This window comes from Quercus lobata, chromosome 3 (genome assembly GCF_001633185.2).
Source record: "Quercus lobata isolate SW786 chromosome 3, ValleyOak3.0 Primary Assembly, whole genome shotgun sequence".
In the NCBI taxonomy this organism is placed as follows: Eukaryota; Viridiplantae; Streptophyta; class Magnoliopsida; order Fagales; family Fagaceae; genus Quercus; species Quercus lobata.
In genome coordinates, this window is record NC_044906.1 from 14,069,714 (window position 1) to 14,091,299 (window position 21,586).

General features: G+C 34.1%; 2 protein-coding genes across 3 annotated transcripts; both read right to left on the minus strand.

Annotated features, from left to right (window-relative positions):
• Positions 1-1,391: 1,391 nt before the first annotated feature.
• Positions 1,392-12,983, minus strand: LOC115979826 (acyl-CoA-binding domain-containing protein 5-like). The gene is made up of 10 exons (XM_031101882.1): positions 12,910-12,983; positions 5,738-5,962; positions 3,846-4,373; positions 3,641-3,706; positions 3,199-3,365; positions 2,969-3,125; positions 2,781-2,874; positions 2,293-2,699; positions 2,088-2,192; positions 1,392-1,940 (listed from the first exon to the last, which is right to left on the minus strand). The coding sequence occupies exons 2-10, from the start codon at positions 5,873-5,875 to the stop codon at positions 1,635-1,637; spliced, it is 1,968 nt and encodes a 655-aa protein (XP_030957742.1). The 5' UTR covers positions 5,876-5,962; positions 12,910-12,983; the 3' UTR covers positions 1,392-1,634.
• Positions 12,688-21,586, minus strand: LOC115979828 (solute carrier family 40 member 3, chloroplastic). 2 transcript variants are annotated; one of them, XM_031101884.1, is made up of 14 exons: positions 21,003-21,586; positions 19,686-19,899; positions 19,504-19,567; positions 18,672-18,796; positions 18,498-18,587; positions 18,226-18,402; positions 18,045-18,119; positions 17,756-17,857; positions 17,561-17,678; positions 17,337-17,483; positions 16,058-16,164; positions 15,858-15,971; positions 14,196-14,497; positions 12,688-13,016 (listed from the first exon to the last, which is right to left on the minus strand). In XM_031101884.1, the coding sequence occupies exons 1-13, from the start codon at positions 21,170-21,172 to the stop codon at positions 14,204-14,206; spliced, it is 1,797 nt and encodes a 598-aa protein (XP_030957744.1). In that variant the 5' UTR covers positions 21,173-21,586; the 3' UTR covers positions 12,688-13,016; positions 14,196-14,203. The 2 variants fall into 2 exon arrangements, with proteins under 2 accessions (XP_030957744.1, XP_030957743.1); XM_031101883.1 differs by having other exon boundaries at positions 12,688-13,019; positions 21,003-21,585.

Below are 21,586 nucleotides of genomic sequence, written 5' to 3' on the forward strand. Positions count from 1 at the left end.
TTTTTTTTAAGAAATTCAAATTACACTTGGTATTAACTTACACCTTTTTTTAAAATATACATTTTTAAAATACGTTATGGTTTCTTACATATATATATATATATATATATAATTTAGAATTTAATTGGATTTAGTCTCTTCGGTTTTTGTACCCAATAATTTACCTACCACAAAAATTAAAAAAATTAAATAGACATGTGGCACAAAATTGAACTTCAATTGAAATTCAATTTAGAATTTAATTGGATTTGGATTCTTCGATTTTTACATTCAATAATTCACTTGTACCAAAAAAAAAAAAAATAGATGGGACTTGTGGTGCAAAATTGAGAATCCAATTAAAATCTAACTTGATTTTCTTTGAGTTTTGGCTATATATATATATATATATAGAGAGAGAGAGAGAGAGAGAGAGAGAAGGGTAAACCCTTATTTCTTTTTTTAAAAATGTCTTAAAACCCTTGTTAAGAGGGTGAAATTTTGAGAAGTCTTCCAATTTCCTGCTTTAGAAAAACTTCTTTATGCAAATTATCACTAAACGAAATTCAGCTGTTGAAATTTCTTGGCATTTTGACTAAAGATAAAGTGGTAGAATTGATTCTTATCCACTTAAATAGAGTTCACCTACAATGGAAAATACATACATCATTGCAAGTAATTGCCAAATTGATTTTGGATGTAGATCAATGGAGGCACTTTCCTCAAAAGATACAATCAGTAAGACATTGACATGATGTGTCTGTTTGAAAATTTAAGGTAATAAGTTATACCAACCAGAGACTTGAGACTAAAGCCAACTTAATTGAAAAGGTACACTAGCCGTCCAGATGCTAGCTACTAATTGCGAAATTGTTATGAATGAAAGTCTAAGAAAAATTTTCTTGTTTTTTCCACTCTTAAACGTAGAAGTGGAGCCTACAATTTATTTTCCATTTCTCACGTGGATTCCAAAGAAACATATGCACATGGGTAACAAACATGATGAAACGTCTAAACCTAAGCTATGAACAACCTTCATATGCTATATATAGATTACTGCAGAGTGTAGTAGGACCAAAATTATGGGAAAATAACAAATCCCATATTTTCCTATGCCACACAAATCTTTGTTGGAAAATCCCTGTCTGAAAATGATAAAACTTTAGTACAATTTCTTGAGTGCATTGACTAATGAATTAGAGAGTTAAATTTAGTTTTTCTTGCGGGAAGATAACCATCTTTAGTATTTAAATTGATCAATACAAACACACGGTTTAATATAATTAAGAAACCTAATATACAACATCTAAAGAATTGTAGCTAAATTTTACTTGTTTGGAAAAATCAGTGTCAAAACCTAAATGTGAAGTTCAACTTTAAGGATAATCTTTAGATTTCATTAATTGAAAAAGAAGGTAACAAAATTAGATTAAACTTACCTCGAGAAAGGAAGTCTTTAACTGTTAATATTACATTATCAACCAAACATCTAGGCTGATGGTTGACATAAGGCACCAACTAACTTACCTAACTATGAAAGCTTGAAACTGAAACCATTAATAGATTTAGAAAAGAACAATTCTATATAGAATTTACAAAATTTTATTATAATATAAGGACCAAGTGGTCCATCCTGCTATGGAATTCTGTTGTGTTTATGATCTGCCATGACCACTTCCAGGTCCACCAAGTGTTAGAACTACACCTTGAAGATCACTTCTGAGCTTTGGCTCTTTGGCTGAAGATGGAGCAGTTCTAATGACTGGAAATGGTCGAGTCACTTGAGCTTGCCGGAAGCTCTGACTGGACTCTGGCATGGTATTGTACTTGATTGGCTGTGGGGAAGGCCTGAAGGTTTCCACATGAGTTGAGTTTGGGAATGGTTGGCCAACTGCTATCTGGCTAGCCAGAGGTGAAGTATTTTGTGCAAGATTTGGCCCTCTTGAAACAACTCCTGGCGCCTGGTTAATTAGTCAAGTTGCATAAAGAATTTTGGTAAATTGCACAAATGAAAGTTTGGTACTTTAATAAGTTAAGCTGCATAAAGAACTCGGGTACTTAGCACAAATTAAAGTTTGGTACTCAGAATCGAAGTTTTTGACACTTACCGGGGCAAACAAGACCCCTCTAAAAACTTTTCCATTAACGGTAGCAGTCATCAGCAGTCCTGAATCAAAGGCTCCATCAACTTTACCTCGGACCTCAGCACCAATCTAAGGAGTGAAAAGAAAGAGTCAATGGCGTGAACTAATGGGAATGGTTTACATAAACCAAGGCAGCGCATATTCAGAATGTGCAAGTTTATACACTTACAAGGTTTTGAATAGGTCCTCCCTCCAATGATTTCTGTTCCACTGCTGAGTATTGAGCTCCTTGTCTACCTGTATGAACGACATGAAGAAACTGCTCCGATTTTGGCTGGTTTTGATGTTCTCTTAGAAATTGAATATCCAATGGAGATCTTTGGGCAATGTTTCTGAGCTCTTTCTGCTTACTTGCAAGGCTGTTGTTAGATTGGCAATTGCTTGGAATTTTCTTAAACAAATGAAATCCTTGAGAGCCTGAGATGGAATCAGCAGATTTCTTAAGTGGGGTCTGTTCTTGATCAGATTGTGAGGGAGATGAATGCTGGGAAAGTGAAAGAGAATGTTCTTCTTGTTCTGATTCAACCTCCCACGCCTTTGAACTCGCAGTTCTTCTTCTCTTTGGATGCAATGTATCTACAAGATAATTAACAAAATTTGTCATTTTAAAAATCTCCATGCCTAGTCAAGGCAGACACATTGTTTTTCAAAACCAACCTGAACTGAACCGCAAAGATTGCTTTGTTTCTGATTCTGGTTCATAAATGCCCTTTCTTACTACTTCAACATTATTCCCCATGAGCACAGTTTTCTGCTCCAAAGCATATTGATAAGCTTCTCTGTTTTTATTAAAAGTATAATGAGCAAGAGAGTAAATTTATTCAAATCCATAATAAATTTTGTACCAAGTTATTTTCGTCTTCTCTTGGGAACCGTCTCTTTTCTTGATTCCAATGGTTTCCAAACATTTTGCACATGGAAATATTGTATCGGCCATTGGGGTGTTCTGCACCAAGCTGCAAGACCAACAATTCATTGAGAGGACGCTCATCCTCCCCACACCTGCAAATTGAATACTGAGTTTTCAGGACATTATGCATAAACATTAAGCTAAAACACTGATGTGGGAACTTACCCTCCATAAATGGCAACGTCCGAGTCTGTGACAACAGCTGTATGAGAAAAGCGCCCTTGTGGTTGATGGCCACATATATCAAGCTGAGTCCATGAACATGTGCTCACATCTAGGATCCAAACATCATTGTAATAATGTTTGTCACCAACCCCTCCAATGACATAGATCTGCAAGTCATTAAGAACTCAGTGACTTGATATTTTTTTCAGAAACTATGTGGAAAGTGAGATTTTGAATAATGTTAATGAAGTCACTCTATGTAATACTATTCTTACCATTCCACAACACGAGGTGGAGTGGTCACCAAAAATGAATGAAAATTTTGGACTAAAATTAACTAGAGACAAGAGTTGAGTCTCATTTCCTTAACTATGTAAAACTAAATGGAATGAATTCAATTCTATGCAGTGTCTGCATGCTCCATATTAGTAATATAACTTGCCTTTGTCCCAATATTTACAGCAGCATGCCCTGCTCTAACGCCTGGCGAAGATCCTTGAACAGCCAACTGATGAGAAAAATGAATCAATTGTGAGATTAATTCCATTTTTCACAACCTATATATTCAAAACTTACAGGAATTTAAAGCATTTTCTCAATCAGATTAATACTGAAAATATGTAATAAGGATAAGGGGAAGCTCATACCTTTGACCAAGTCCGTGTGTCCATATCAAGCATATCAACATCGCCATGATATCGATCACCACGGTCCCCACCATAAACAAAAAGCTTGTTACCAATTGCAAGAGCACTGTGACTGTCTCTAGGGACGGGTACATCACCCTTCACCTCAGGAGAAGTCCATCTCATATTCTTAAGGTCCAGAACATGTAAATCATTCAAGTAATTTGCTTCACCTTCACCACTACCTCCAAAGATAACCATCTTATCATCCCCGACAAGTGTGGCTGTGTGACTTTCACGCGGGGATGGTGGCGTCCCTTTACATTCAGGCTGTATCCACTCTTTTGTCCCAAGATCCAATACATGAAGATCATTTACCTTCTTAGAACCATTTGTACCACCAAACACTATCATCCTGTGCCCCACAAGAACAGCACTGTGGCTATCTCTTGGGCCAGGCCCATGACTAGTGGTTACAAAAGTGTTCCAAACCATTGTATCCAGATTTAACACAAGAACATCACTAAAATGCAAACCCCCACAACATCCCTGAAATGGTTAAGTCAGAGTACATCAAAATCTTGATAAGAGGATCCAACTCTAGAAGGTGTCAACATGACCAGATAACATCAATTCTGGTAAAATAAATCTTGCAGACAGAGATGTGTGTTCAGTAAAAGCCAAGCTAGGCATAGTTTTCATACTTTGCAAATGATCCCAAAGAGAATAGCTAAATGTTGAGGGCATCTACAACAACAACAGCTATCAAGCCTTAGTCCCAAAATTTTGGGGGTTGGCTCTGGATCCTCAATAGACTAATCAAGGTTGGCTACATGTATTCTTAAAGGATTAAAAAAAAAAAAAAATCAGAAAAAAAAAAAAAAAAAAAAAAAAAACTAACACAGTAGTATCCTTCAAACAAAGATCTGAAGGAAGAAAGCTGAAGTGCTTTGCCCAGGTTTTTTTTTTCTTTGAATAAGACAAATTATTGTAACCTTTAAGTTATTGTGGTCATTGTTGGCTAGTACTAACACAAACACCACCAGAGGAAATATTTATCATTTCCGAAAAGAAATTGTAGTAGTGTATGAAGGAAATAATTTAATCAAACTAGTAAAACCTCTCTTGTCACCTTATTATCTTCTTAAAATCTGTCCCTCTCGAGTAAATTTGAAAGGGGAAATCAAAAGAGTATTAGCAGGAAAAGTTTAATATAGGTACTCTCCCTTGAACAAATTGTTCAGAATGAGATATCAAACTTTTAATATGCACTAATTATGATCTCAAAAATCAGGAAAATTGTTAAAATACATAATTAATCTCATGTGCAAATATTACAAGATTTGCAGGACAATATGCAGAAGGAAAAATGAAAAAGAAAAAGTAAAAAGATAGAGAAAAATTTAAAAATAAATAGAAAATGAAATGCATATCTATATCAAGAAAGCAGGAAGATAATTGTCATCCTACAACATAACTATCCTACTAATTAGAGAAACTAAAAACCACTTCAGAAAACATTCTCCAACAAGAAACAAAAGAAGATGAATTTAGGAATGAAAAGAATCCGGGATAGAAAGTGTATGTCTAATTAGCCCAAGTTAGCTATGTTGCCAAATACAAGATAAAAGAGAGTAGAAGTATTAAACCAAAAATATAATTAAATAACCGCAAAACATGGAAAAAGAAAAGAAAAGAAAAAAATTACTACTACTGCTGATAGCAGAACAACTATTCAAAGAAAACCATTTCTACATTTTCCATAGAAGTAAAATTAGTAGAGGCAACCCAAAAACCATAATTAAAGAATACAAATTCACAAACTACTTCATGGAACACACAGATATTAGGTTAAATTGAAGGAAGAGTTTTTAGTTTTCACTTGTACAAGAAAAGTATACAACTATACATACCCCAAAAACATAGACAACTCCATGAGAACAGCAGGCTGAGTGCCCCCATCTCTCAGAAGGATTGAATCCCAAGACCTTTGGATAGAGCCACATTGCCTTCTTCTTTGCAACTTCACCTCCAAGAGACCCCATTATCATACACACAGTCAGTCAGACACACACTTTCTCTCCCTCTTTCTCTCTTTCTTTCTGAGCTCAACTTTAAAGTATTACTTCAAAACAGTGCTTGACAAAGATGAAGAAACAGGTGAGAGGAGCAATAAAGGGTCAAAAGAGGACATGAACAAGCCAAGTGATATATCAACTATCAGTGTCAATGGACATGAAAAGATGGGCGCTTTCAAGTCCAAATCACTGTGGCAACCAACAACAACAGAAGGTTGTGGTGAAAAGAACATTTCTCTCCATATTTAATTCTTCTTATAATACTCATTAAAGGAAAATAAATAAATAAATAAAAAGTACTTCTTGGATATTTAAAGCTTAAACATAGTACTTAGAAAGTAGAAACACGGACACTTCATGGCTGGATAAGTTTGAACAATGGCTTCGAAGAATGGACAAAATTGAAAGTGATCTGTTTTGTTTTTTATTTAATTTTTTACCACAAGTGGGGAGGAGGCTTAAAGTTTAAACCCAAATAAGTCTAGCATAATTTTTTTTTCACTATTTATTAAAGTAATATATATTTTGATAAGTATTAAAGTAATATATTGTGAGTAATAAAAAAAAAAAAAAGTAATGCTAATGATAAATATGTGTAAAAGTATATGTTTAACTTATTATATCAACAATTTGTGGATAAAGTTGTGTGCAAAGTAAAGTTCAAGCTCTAAGAGAGACCATATGATGCTAATGAGTTATAAAGCTCTTTTACCATTAGGTACAACAATTAGTTTTTAAATTAAATTCAAATATATAATTTTTTCTTAAAAAAATAAACATGGTTAATATTTTCAAAGAAAAGTTTCTTGGGTTTGTTTCTGACAAGTAAAATTTATAAATAATCGATTCTAATCATCAGAATCAATAATTGTGAAATTTAAGGGTATTCACTCTTAATAGGGTAAAAAATTTAAATGCATGACTACATTGATCAATACAATATAAAATAATACTTTTTTTTTCAAAAACAAATAGATTAGAAAACCTAACACATACTTAAGTTTTGTACCTATAAAAATATTTATTATTGATGTTAAAATAAGGGCATGAAGTGGTGTGTATATGAGAGAGAGGGAGAGAGTTTTTTAAGGTTTATTGTTTATTAATAGTTTCTTTACTTTTCACATTTGTCTAACCGAAAATGATGGAGTGTGGGGGCATTGGGTTGTGGGAAATGATGAAGAAGGTGTTTTGGGGTTATGATAAGAGATTTTTTGACAGCATAGTTTAGAGGGTGAGGGGTGCTATCCTTTCTCGTTTTTAAAACTCACACATGGTTTTCCTTTCTTTGTTAATATGATATTGGGATTGATGGAAGGGAAGAGAGAGAGAGTTTCTCTCTTCCTCTCTCTCTCTCTCTCTCTCTTCTTTCTTTTTCTCACCCAATTTTCAAGGTAGGTTATTGATGTGGATCTAGAAATGTCTCTTCTCAAGGGTCCTTAGGGAAGTGTGGGGCTTTGTGTTGTGGAAATTCTTTTTAGTTTTGGGAAATGGGATGGTGTTGTTTACCTCAAAAGGTTGGGTGTTTTCTTGAAAGGTAATCTCACTCACAGCTTCTCTCCTCATGAGAAATTGATAATCTGAGATTATAGAATGAGATTTGCTCTAAACTTTTCCAATGTTATCTGTGGGACTGTAGACTCTGCACTAGGCTTGAATTAGATATAAATAAAGGTAAGAACACGAGCCAAGTCTAGAATTGGTACGTATATGTGAGAGTTCATTTTAAGAACATTATTTACAAGTACAACCATGACATTGAAGAGCTTTAATAATAGCTAGCTTGAGTATCCATTTCATTTCTTCGATCAAAAGGCTGCATTATTAAACACCAATCCATTTCAATTGAGTAAAATAAAGCTTTATTTAGCCAAATATGTAGCATCCTTCTGCCAACAATATGATATATGGGTACCCTCCAAATTCTAGCTACAAGTCTTGGTACTTGGTTCATGTCCAATGTGGTTCACTACAACCTCAAAATATCAGTTAAAAAAAAAGAAAAAAAAATACTATAGTCCCAAATCTTTTTGGATTGATTTTTTAAAATGAATTTATTCAGACGTATCTATTTTTCCATTTTATTTTCACTTACTTATTTCAATATTTTTATTTAAACTATAACTATTTTCATATTATTATTAATTATAGAAAAAATTGAATGAATAATATTTGATAGTTTTGGATTCCAAACCTATCGTAAAAGAAGTATTAATTCTAACACTAGGAATTATATGATCACTTTTTTTCCCCCAAAAAAAAAGGATCATTTGATACTACCCTACTCGAGGGTAACCATTATAGTTATCTATTTGAAAATCTTATACCTAATGAGTAATGAGTCTATAAGAAAATAAAATATCATAGACATTTCCTCATATGGGTTGAATCATAACCTAAATTAACCCAAACAGACAAACCACCAATATCCTATAAACACAAGAGTAATGTTAAAGCACAATTTTTTTTTTCTTTTCATAATGATATATTGTGTTTTAAATAGCATCACTTCATATATATATAGAGCCATACTATTTTATTAGTATCATTCTATTCCACTTAATAATTATAAAAAAAATGATCATTTTTATTTCTAAATCTTGTTATTAACTTATTGGAAGAAGAAAGCTAAAAATAACATTAATAGAATTAACAAAAAATGACATGTCAAATAAGAAATTGAAAATAAATATAACTTCGAGATAGAATATAATTAGAAAAATAAAAACCTAGCTACCTTAATTGCTCTATTGAGTATTTATAATTAACTTCAAAACCACTTGCAAAGGGGCTCTAATAGTTCGAAGCCCTCCAACTTTTCACCTTGGGAGTTCAAGCTTTAGCGTTTTCCATTAATTACACAAATTTTAATAGGATTCAAATGGGTTGAAACCATGATTCCAAATTTGTGAGATTGATACTTAGTATTGTTGTGTATTTCTTTTTTTTTTTTCTTTTTTTGAAATAAATAGCAAATCTTTGGTGTGAATTTATCAAGCACACACTATGTGAGGGTTAGGATAAAATTATCGATATAGATACAAGTACCACTACTCAATCTGCTCAACTACATTACAAGCACCGCTACTCGATCCGCTCAAGCATCACTACTCGATCCACTCAATTACATGGCTTGGCGTATGAAAACAAAGAAAACTTGAACACTTGTATCTGCAAAGCTTAGTCCATCATTATGGTACCTAGTACCTAGTAACGTATGTGGTTAATATAAATATCACGAGAAATTGAATGTATAGGAATATACACATGCAGAAAGGCAAAGGCAAAGGAATTGGAAGTGAACACTACACTACTGTGTTGGGGGCGCAGTAAAAGAGAAAGACGTAGAATACACGCGACAAACACGGGAGAGTTTTTTAGGTATTATTGTATATGGCGGTAGTGCCTGCATTGATTCACGTGATTGTCTTTGTAACTTGAAATTCTCTCTCTCTCTCTCTCTCTCTTTATTTAATTAGTTTTTACTTTTTCATATAAAAAAATTGAATTAAACACCAAATAAATAATGAAATGAAATTTGAAAAGAAAGACATCTATCTAATCGAGAATAATGCATTGATGCAAATATATATGCTTTACTTTTTTTTGTTTGGTCAAGATGCAATTTAGATCTAAACACAAAGCATTTATTTATTTATTTCAAATATAATAAAACAAAATTTTGGGTGGCACAGAACATAAAATTTGACGTGAAAATTATTATTATACTATAAAGTATATTATAATTATATATAAAAGGTTTTTTTTTTTAAATGGTATATATAATTATAAAAATACCCTTCTCAAAAAAAATTATAAAAATATTATTATGTGTGTCTATTAAGTGTCTTGGAATATGGGGCCCAGCGTGACGGGTAGGGTACGTGCACGTTGACTGATCCGAAACCCGATACCCGATTCGCAACGGCATGCACAGGACCCCATGACCGATATGCAAGGGGAGCAAGCACCACGTAAGTACCATGTAAGCAAAAAAAACATAACATATATGTAGTTAGTATATGTATGGTATGACTTTTCTTAAGTGGTCCTTTCTTTGGTCACACATTCATTGGTCAACATGTTTACATGTGTATTTTAGGAGGAATGTTACTTTTATCGTATTTTCACAACAAATTTTAACTAACAAATTATTATTAGTTTTAATTTAAATTCACTATTGATATTACTTTTGTATTTACTATACTTGTCTGTCATTTACGATTTGTTGTCAAAATGTTATAGATGTAATATTATTCATAGTTTACTTAGATATATTATTATACCTCTTAAATCATGAGTGTCCACTATATTTTTACAACCAAACCGTTATTGGTTCTAATTTAGATTCACTATTGACATTACTTTTGTACTCACTAATACCAATCTATCATTTATAATTTATTATCAAAATGTTATAAATACAGCATTACTCATAGTTTACTCGATATGTTACTATACTTCTTAAACCATGAGTTCCTTTTTGAGTATGATTTCTTTGTATAATTAGAATAGTTAATTTCAAGTATTGTTAAACCATGAATTCCTTTAAAGTAATCTTAAATCATGAGTTCCTTTTTTTAGTATGGTTCCTTGTATAATAAGAATAGTTAATTTCAAGTAATTATAAACCATGGGTTCGTTTTGAGTATGATTCCTTGTATAGTGAGGACTATCTTTTTGCCTTTTTGGGATACTTAAATTATGAGTTTTATGGACTTGAAAGGATGTGCTGTATATCTTGAAAGGATGTGTTGTATATCTTGAAGGTTTCAAATTTCATTCATCACTATCAATACAAGAGAGTTCCAAAGTGTCACATAAACATGTGGTGAAATAGTTTAGCCAAAATGACTTACAGAACAGTACTATACCCCCTAAAAACATGAAGGACTTATAGAACTTTCTCTCGTTCATTCTCTTTATATAAACCAAGAATTATTCTAGTAACAAAATCACAGTTATTATGTTTCTTTTCTTATGGATATAATTGTTTTGTATGAGCCCCATTTGTGAAGTATAAACATTCATCTCATTTATCTATTATTAACCCCATTTACATTGCACGTATATGAATCATTCATCTCATCTACCATAGAGGGGCCATGTTTGTGATGTGTGGACCATTCATGATGCGTATTACGTGTAAAAATCCCGTTTGTGTGTGAAACTCCCTATATCTATGCATCCCGAAGATTACACTAGTGGTGTTTAAAAAGAAAGGGGCAAAAATGAGTGAGCTTCAAATTGTGCTTGTTGAAGTATCAGAAAATGGCAGCCATTTAAATCAAGTATTAACACAAGGCAGCAAACGCTAAGGAAAATGAATAGTTGAATTTAAAATCTACCCCTAACCTTTTTGTTTCATTCATGCCACACAAGGTTAATAACAAGTCAATGAAGAGAACACAGAATTTATGAGTTCTTTGAATCGGGACCTAAGTAGGACCTAGGTTAGTTCAAAAGTATTCTCTGAACTCTGTGAAGTATTTTTATTTGAATACACGTATATCATCATGGTCTTTTACGAGGGGTTTTTATTTTATTTATTTATTTTGTTGTACTACAACATGGATATTCTGTTTAGATTCTTGACTTAATACAATTATCACCATGAAAATGTTAGATCAAATTTTGCTTATTTGCCTATTTTTATTGGTAAGTATATACACATCCAGTGAGTCTTGAATTCAAGCCCCCACCCTCCATCCTAGTATTACAGAACAAGTGCACTTTGAGCTAGACCTCATTGGCAATGCTAGGACCAATTATCTCTGCCTAGTTTGACAACTCTTAGATTTCTCATAGAAGTTTGAAATAACAGCTCCCTCCAGCCAGATTTATTACAGATATCCAGCACCCTTACTTTTCCCAGGTAGATAATTCACCTTATTAAATTCAAGAGGAATTGTGATGTTTTGAAGGAGGTGACAACAATATATATATATATATGTTAGGTCTATATTTGTTGAGTTTTGACAAACCATGAACAAATTGTAAGTCTTGTGCTTTGTAGAGTTGTAATTCAAGTCCAAAACGAAGACCCAAGATCAGCTCAACAAAAAGGAAGTTTACGCCAGCTCTACATATCTTTAGATTGATCAAGCTATGCCTTGACAAACTCTCAATCAATCAAATTTTGAGAATTCTAAATCTCAATCAGGTCCATTAAGTCGGCTCATGACTTAATTTTGAGCCTTGCTAAAGTATTTAAGAGATCATAAGAGCCAACTAAATACAAGTACAGAGAAATTTTTACATGTATCTAAGGTTTCTAGAACCTAATTCTCTCCATCCACCATCTAACCAGAGACATCAAAGTGAATCTGAAGAACAATTTTAGAAGAAGTTGGTGATCAAGCTAAAGTCACAACTCACAAAGCCTACACAAACAAATTGCTGTGAGAATCTTTGAGGTGGTCCTTGGAGTCGCAGACTGGAAGTTCATGTTTGATGGAATCCAGATTAGAAGAGTCAAACTGGGTTAAAATAGCACATAGTCATTGTTGTAAGTTACTATGAAAGGAAGCAACTAAAAGTAAGGCTTTATTTCAGTTGTAAAAACTTCAATTCCAATAGTGGATTTTGTTTTAGGGTTGGTGGTAAACTCTGTGTGTTTTTTCCTTTGGTTTTGACCATAGGTTTTTCACATCGTCAACAGATCACCTGTTTTATTTACTTTCCTACGCTTCATATTATTGTGATTTGTTGTTGTGGCTGATTAATCTTAATTTCATTGAACACCATAATCGGCTAATTAAAGAAATTAGCATAATTTCACATAGTTTAATCAACAGGGTCTAAACCATAACTTTTCAATATATATATATTGACTTAATCAATGCTTTCATGTGTTCAGATGTTTGTATTGCTGCAATCCTACATCAATGAAAATTTAATTTTTCAAAACTGGCCATCCATTTCATATATACAAAGGCATGTAGCAATTATACAGCTAAGTGATTTCACCACAATAATGGTGAACCAATCGAGTTAAGAATATATACCTCATGTCTATATATAGATAATCGTGGATATTGTGGTATATTTATAGATCTTGTCTCCAACTTGTGTCAAAAACACAGCCTTCACACTAATGAAAGTGAAAGATCAACTGCTGAAAAACAATATGAATTGAAGTCAGATAACATGATAATCCAGAAAAACTGATAGACTATACAGCAGAGTTGTTTCAAAATATAAAATTAATGACGGCCACAATTATTCTAATAGAATACCATGCTATTCTCAACTTTTAGGCTATACTTGGCATTCCTCGTAATTTGTTGTGGCAGTTTCAATGAGCATGCTTACAAGATAATGTATAATCTTAAGCATGTAATGGTAATAGAAAATGCAGGTTGAATTGAAACTCTAGTCTTGACATGAATATATGGTGGGCTTTGTAAACAATGTCTCATGGGTTCAAACAGAATTTCTAGTCCACCTCTTCTAGGGCACAAACTTATATACTCTTGCTGGGCAAACATAGGGAAACTTCTCATTTTCCAAAAAGAGGAAGAATCAGTTTCTTTTCCATCTAATGCACTAAACGTGATGCCTACAAAGGATTTCCATAGATTCTAGAGTTTCCAAAAAAGAACATAGCATTAAGGAATATGTATTTTAATTTTTAAAACTTGAAAACCATCAGTCTTTAGTAGAGCATGGAAACCTCTGCAGTGATAGTTCAATGGCAGCCTTGACACACAGACATAGGCGCTCTGTCTTTCTATGGTCTTGACAGTCAACATATCTCCTGAACCTTGCCTTTCTAAAAGATATTTCATCCCAAAGTAATGGCTTGGCCTGAATATTTCTTGACCAGGACAAAAAGTCAAAAAGAATGAGCACATCTTTTTTCTTTTTTTGGTAAAGGAATCGGCACCTGTTTTGTGTATTTGATGGGATTCCAGATTCTATCACCTTAATCTAAAAACAAACTCCAAATTTCTAGTGCAAGAATGAAGAGAGTTTAAATTCATGTGTTTCATCTAATTTCGAAAGGTATCTGAAGTATTGGACCATTTAGACAATATTCTAGTCAATCAGTCAGCACTTGACCCTTAATCTTTCTCAGTTAACTAAATCATCACACCTTCACCCAAACCAACTTCCAATATCCAGGATGAGGGGCCATAAACTAAAGGAAGTGAGTAAATAATTGGTCAGCAGTTTGTCCAATTAGAGAGGGTTCATATATACTTTTGTAGCATGAATGCACTCATAAATGTGAGGTGAAAAACTATGCTTCTAAGCTAATAATCTGAAATAAATAAAACCAAACACTTACAATGAGAACTAAAAATGAGGATCAAAAGAGAAAAGACTTCTTTGTTCGTCTGTTGGATTCAACAACCATCGGCAGTACATCCATGCTGCCCCAACCACTGATAAAAGTGACAGCATTGCAAGAAAACCAAACTGTGAAGCATCGTTTCCAACAATTGCAACTCCCAACATTACAGACTCTGCCAAACTAGCAACTGCAACCTCTGTTGTCCCAATAATATTTGCTTTCGATGATGGGATTGCAGTTTGTAGAATCTGTGCCCCCACAACATCATATGACATGTGTCCTAATCTCGATAATACCTGCATATGGAAGTAGATTAACATTTTCTTTCGATTTTCAGAAAAATCCTTAAAACTTTTCCTAGGTAAGAATGATTCAAATCTAACACTTCCAATCACCCCCCTCCTCTCTATTAGTTGAAATGAAGCCCAGCGACTATTGATTAAACTGGATCATGCAAAAGCACCCAAAAGATTGAAATTTGATTCTAATAGTTATGCTACATTTTTTATAATTCAATATATACCATTCTTAATTCAGTTTGGTCATTTTAAAATATTATAGGAATTTTGCTAAATTTAGAATCACACCTGGACCTATCAATTCCTATGCTATTCCAGTAAAGTCTTTCGTTTTGTGCATGAAATTCTCTTAGCACCATATTGTTGAGTTAGCGGAAGCTTTGACACTATATTGTTGAACAAAAGACTAAACAAGAGAGCTGTTATTTAAAACTTGACTTTTTAAATTACAACACTTTACAAGCACTGATGCTTGACTCCCATACACTGACACTAGTGCACTGCAAACACGGCACTTCCTCACCAACTGCAGTTGCACACACCTCACTTCTAGACACCTACACACACTAGCTCTTGACTCTATTTCACTCTACACACTTGCTACCTATGGCACACACTTCACCACCTCATACAACTTCACACATCTCTCACTTGGTGCTTTATGACACACTTCACTTCACCTCTTCACATACCACCACATCTATTTATACTAGGTGTATGTTAGTTAGGAAACCAACTTGAAGCTTCTAGCATCTTCTTTTTTATTGGCATTAAATGAATGCCATTCTTCAACCTTCTAGACTATTCTATAAACACGTGGTTGAGTTTTACTTCTACATAGAAGTCTCTAGAGAGACATCTCATAGAGAAACCCGGAATGCAAGAGAATGTTCTAGAGAATGTGTGAGATGTTCTAGGAGTTTCTAGAAGCTTCTAGAAATTTCTAGAGACAAGAGAGTTAGTGTTGATTTCTAACACATATATTGTAAGAGATTCCAAGTATGTTTAGCAGCTTAAATGATTTCATTGAATCGTTGTTCTAATTCAAACCTGCTTAGGATCTGATAAGCATTTCTACAGCTAAAATTTACTAATTCTTTTAATTTTTCAGCACTTACTTCAGAATCTGATGATTCTGATCCACTTCATTTTATCCAATCATCTAAATTTTTACTCTTTTGTATTTACTGCTTCCAACTTTAAATATTAATCAGAGTTACATCTGCACCAAGGATAACCCCTTACCTTGTGCTGCGTTAACAAGTCAACTTTACTTAATAAGCTTTTACTAGTTTTGTCTTTACTACTCAATTATTTAATCTAAGTGGATAACAAGAAAGTTAACAGTGATTCTTACAATCAAAGATAAGAAGAAAAGAAGGGGGCTCTGCTGAGTAAGACATCCACTCCAATATACTCCAACAGCTAAGGTAAGAAGTGAAGCCTGAAATATCAATCCAACTGCTCCAGCCTGGTGAAGGAAATTCTCAAGATTTAGGCCTCAAATAGGAAACTTGTAGAATACTAGAAACAGGAAGATCAAGCAGAAGACGAAACCTTTAAAATTCCAAATCGCCTGACTAAATCTGAAGATATAAATGTTGCTGCAACTCCCATAAAAGCACATACTCCACTAAATGCTCCAATGATTGATGGATTTAGACCTGTTGAAAAGTCCCACATTGTAGTTAGAATGGAATTTCTGAGAAAAACAAGAGAAATATATATATATATATATATATATATATATATTTATATTTCAAAAGAGAAATGTAGAAAAGCATTTTGATAAACAGATTTCGAAAGAAAAACGGTACTGTAGTGCAAGCTAAGAATCCCTACTTCTCAGCATCAGACTACAAATAGCATATTTTCAAGCAATGAAGACCCAGCAATCTATCAAATAAAGTACCAAAGGGAGCAAACAACAAGACAAAACAAAATTTGAGAAAGTAAATTCCAGTTTATGAAAAATCAGGGCAAACAACAATACAAAATAAAAATTTTATTACTTATCAAAAAAAAAAAAATTTCTAGTTTATGAAATTCTGTAATAATTACTTGAAGGGATACTCCTTGAAGTTTATGTAATTTATAATTTATAATACTAACTTAACCCCAGGAGTAGCACAATCAGCTAGAGATCATGCATCATAAAATGGAGGTCACCAGTTTGAAAATCCCCTTCCTCCTCTTGGGGCCAAAACTTACTAATAAAAAAAAAAACTCATCATTCTAAGCTTCATTTACAAGAGCGCGCACACACACAAAGCTCCTCAGAGTTCAAATAGAGGCACTTCAACCCCCCCACTCTAGGCTACTATACATAATCTAAATCTTAATTTATCGTATAAGTCACATGACTGTTTTACACGCCACTGATAGAAACAGTTCTACTCTTTCCCTGTTTTTGTACAAGCCTAAAACTCTTAGTTTGTGCAGAATCAACTTAAATGTAACAATAAAAGGACAAGAGCTTCTACATAACATATAGGAGCTAAATTTCCACAAAATCCATTCAAACAATAGTGCACACATAATATTTTCTGAAAAGCTTCCCAAAGCAGACCAGCAAAGGGACACAAAATGCCACCATTTCAAACCATGGGTTATTCTTAAATTCTAACAGGTAACAAAATTGATGGATCCATGTACAGTTGATAGTTATAGTTCCTAGTTCCGTGAATATACACTGCATCATACTGCTATATGTGGGTTGATATTCAACTCAGATGTGAACATTCCCTCATAAACTGACTGATACTGAAATTTTGACAATCAAAAGCCTCCTAGAGATATTGCATATTGTCAAAAGACAAAAATGTTTGGGAAGTACCACGCTGTGTTAAAAATGCTGTCATCAAACTGCCCGGAGTGAGAACCACATTGAAGTAGAGTAGCACACAGGCTAGGCTTGCAGGAAGAACTGGCTGCTGTATGTATTCCTTCCACCCATGTTTAATAGCTTCCAGACCTATATCCACTGGTTTTCCAGATGATTGAATGAGTATAGCATGAGAAAACACCCTTCTATACAATAATCAAATAGACATATTTTACCTATATTGTCATCCTCAGGCAAGGATTCCCCAGTAGACGTTCTGCAATAGGTTTGTGAAATTTTAGTTCGATCAAGAACACCAGTAGAGAGCTTGTTGGTTAACCATGTGAGGACAACCTGAGGAATGAAGTACAAAAATGAAGATGACTTCCAATCAAGAACCATAAAAGGAGCAAGCTGAAAAAAAAACTTACCACAAAGGGCAATGAGCATAACATCAAACCAGCAGCAAACTTCAAGCAAGTCACTGGGTCAAACATAGAGAGAAGAACGCCAAATAGGGATGCTCCAGCTATCTGAAATTGTAGATAAAAATAAGTCCCATGAATTCAAGTTATACAAACAATATCTAGAAGTTCACTGTTTGCACTCTATAATGCTGGCACTCCACAAAAAAGGTCAACTACCATACCATAAATATGCATATATAACCCAACTGATTAATCACTACGAATCATAAATGATCATAAAATGAGCAAGCACCTCACAGAGAAGATCAATTCGGCTTAGAACAGCATTTGCTTTCGCAAGTGCAATTGGCCTATTTATTCCTGCTAACTGTGAAAACAAGAAATATAATTAGGACATACTCAAACTCCCAGTAGAAGAAAAGGATAACCGTCAATACAGATTAAGGGAACAAGAATGTAAAGGAAAGCACAACCAGCACAACCCAATCACGCTCCATAGCAACCCCTGTTGCCACTCCAAATAGCCTTTCAACAGCCCCAGCTAATACTAGCACAATGAACCAAGGACGTAGAAGCATAGATGAAGTGGAGCTATGAGGAACAGAGTGGGCATAAATAATCATTGATGCAGATAACAACTGTGCAGCTGCCTGAGAAAACCAGTCCAGGAGATAGGGGAACAAATTAAACAGAGAGAGAGGTAGTCCCATGTCTAGCTTGGATACATGATAATTAGATAACATACCTGGACAATATTCAAACAAATATATGAAGGTACTCTAGGGAAATGGTCCATAAGTTTTCCAATCAAAGGTCCTCCACCAATTATTACAAGCTGTTCCACATGAAGCTTGTCAGAAAGTATATTCTTCCAAATCTATCATATATCAGATATTTATCATTCTGGAATTATAGCAACCTTAGTGAAGAATCCTATGACAGCCACCGGTAGAAGACTTGGATGGAGCAATGCAATAGCAGAAGGCCAAGCAAAATTCCAAAGCTGCTCCACTAAATTCCCAGCAACACAACTGGCATAAAGAGCTGAAATTTACAGGCCTTCAGGTTAGGAATTGCTACAACAATCCAACACATTCTACAATTTAAATGATACATCATGAAACCACTAAGCAAGAAAAATCTTGGCTGATCTATTGCATCTTTATTTGAACTGAATGGAACCCACATATCCATATGATGAGAGTTCATTTTGGTGCAGCATTAACTATAAATACAGTAACTATTTTTCTTTCTTTTTAAAATTTTAAATTTTTTTCTTTCACAAGAGAACAATTGACCCATATATGGTTAGATAAATAAACTGGCTTTCTACACAGATGTTAATATGTACAAAGGCCAGTGTGGGAATCAGAAAAGCTGAATGTCTTCTGAGACCAGAGAAGAGTCTTCCCACTCATTTAGACACATCTGATTCTCCAAAGCACTCATACTTCATGACGAACATAAACTGATCAAACCCAAAAATTTCATAAGAAGGACCCAATAATTTGTATGAATCCTTATATCAAAATTAGTTTCTAGCTTAGAAATTCATAATGTTGGAATGTAAATACTCATTGCATATGGAGAGCCCCTACATTAGACAGTTATAAAGCATATGTTCCACCTTACAGAATACCTACCATATTAAACATTCAATTACATAAATAAAATGATTAAATATATATTGATTTAATAGGAATGTTACAGTTTTTCAAGCTATTTCCATGCTGCAAGGTGGAGGCTCTAACCATATAATCCAGCTGGATGGGCTGGAGTTGCTGCAAGGGCATTTTGCTCCTCCTCTGATAAGACCTACAAATTTTGTAATAGATTAATGAGAGAAACAAATTGAGACTCAAGAATAATATAAACTTGAAAAATATTAAAAGATGGCATGACAAATATGTTAAAAGAGCACAATGGAACGTACAGGCAAATTTGTGAAATGACCATCTACATAAGTCTCTTCTGTCAGTAAATTCAATGATTCAGTCTCAAGAATTTCAGATTTGAGATGAACAATTGGGACTGAACAGTTAGGTTCAAGTTCTGAAAAATCTTGTGGGAGCTCATCCTCAGCGGCAACCTGGTTGAACTGTACATCGGCATTTGTTATCGAACAGCTTGAAATTAAACTATCAAACCTGCGAGCCAATGAAAAAGAAATATGAATTTTGTTTTCACAATTAGTTCTTTCATGAGTCGTGCTCTAAGCTCTATTATTCAAGTTCTCCACTTTTCACTTAAGTTTTCACCATTTCAAGATGTTTCAAATTCCTATGAATAAGATGGCGCAACTAAGCTGAATATCTGTATTAGACCCACTTACTCGCATGACTGGAACTCATCAAATGTAATAGCATTGACAATTTCTTCTTGTTTACCACATTTTCTCAGCAACCAAACTGAGGAGAAAGCAAACATGTGATGTTTTCAATTTCCCTAAACAATAACTTAGCTTCACTAAGTTAACTAGTTTTATCACAAACAAAGTACGAGTCCCAAAAATCTTAAAACAGTTCAAATCTCAAATTTTTTTCCTGTTTCCCAAGTTTTCTCAGCAACCAAGCCGAGAAGAAAGCTAAATCTGTAATGTTCTTGTTTACAGTTTACCATGTACAATAACCCCAACTATATTAGTTCTGTTAGACCCATTTAAGCACAAGTCCCAACTCCCTAAATTTATCCAATAAAAAATAATCTTCCTATCCCAGATTCTCTCAGTAACCAGAGCAAAAAACTCATAATTTAGGCTCACCTGCAAGAACCATCCTGGATCCATTTAACAACAAGTTGCAAAATTTACAATATATATATTCAAAATTCAGTATTTCCTATCTCAACAACAAACAGTTGCATTACCTATGCCACACTTTCTCAACAAACAAACAGTGCAGAAACCAAATTTATGAAACAGTTGAATTACATTAAATCAATTTAAGCACACCTCCCATAAGCCATAAATAAACACAACCTTATCTATTCCCCACACTATCTCAGCAACCAGATGGAGCAAAAGTCCCCAAATTCACAAAAACAATTCAAAACTCAATGTTTCCATTACATTTCATGGTTCAGCCTAAGCAATCCAAATACTTGTATATATACCCAGTAGAGTAAAACCAACCAAAAATCATAAAACAACACAAAAATCGCATCTTTTTTATTTCCCACACTTTCTCAGCAACCAAACCCCCCCCCCCCCCCCCCCCCAAAAAAAACCAAAAGACCAAAAATTTAGTCTCACCTGCAAGAACTGTAAGGTTGGAAACTCAACAATCTGCGAGAAGAGAATCGATTATGAACTCGAGAAGAAGGTGGTGGCAGCCGTATAGAAACTTGGGGGATCGAGAATTTGTTGAATGAAGTGAAAGGAAGTGAGGAATGGTTGATTGTTGCTGTGACCAGTGTAGCCATGGTTGCTTCTTTTTCTTCTTCTTCTTCAAGTGATGTGGCTTGAAGGAGGAGAACCAAATGGGTTCCTTCCTACTCATGCAGCAGAACTCAAAAACAGAAACAAAAAAGACTGAATTTTGAGAAGTGGGTTTGGTCACTCAGGCTCTCATAGTCTAATCCCAAATGGGTTCTCGGAATTCACATTACAAAAAAATAAATAAATCTGGGTTTGTTTTATTTTCAAAGAATATAATAACTGGTTTTTTGGTTTGGCTACGTAGGCTTATCTGTAGACTGTAGTGTTAGTGTGTTAGTCTTGGGGTCTGAAGTGAAGACTCTGAATTGTGAGAATTCTGTGTTTGAGAGGACAGGCACTTGGGCGGACAGTTCAACTTCAAAGCGTTTGTTCTGTGTGTGTGGCTCTCAGTTTTAGAT

What these genes read in the sequence shown, in the direction of transcription:
- LOC115979826 (XM_031101882.1), bottom strand. Translation starts at nt 5,875, where the DNA reads ATGATAATGGGGTCTCTTGGAGGTGAAGTTGCAAAGAAGAAGGCAATG. An exon ending in ACACACGGACTTGGTCAAAG is followed by an intron (nt 3,707 to 3,845) that starts GTATGAGCTTCC and finishes TTTTCTCATCAG; the next exon opens with TTGGCTGTTCAAGGATCTTC. An exon ending in ATCTTTGCGGTTCAGTTCAG is followed by an intron (nt 2,700 to 2,780) that starts GTTGGTTTTGAA and finishes ATTATCTTGTAG; the next exon opens with ATACATTGCATCCAAAGAGA.
- LOC115979828 (XM_031101884.1), bottom strand. Translation starts at nt 21,172, where the DNA reads ATGGCTACACTGGTCACAGCAACAATCAACCATTCCTCACTTCCTTTC. An exon ending in GTCATTTCACAAATTTGCCT is followed by an intron (nt 19,568 to 19,685) that starts GTACGTTCCATT and finishes CAAAATTTGTAG; the next exon opens with GTCTTATCAGAGGAGGAGCA. An exon ending in GGCGATTTGGAATTTTAAAG is followed by an intron (nt 15,972 to 16,057) that starts GTTTCGTCTTCT and finishes TTCCTTCACCAG; the next exon opens with GCTGGAGCAGTTGGATTGAT.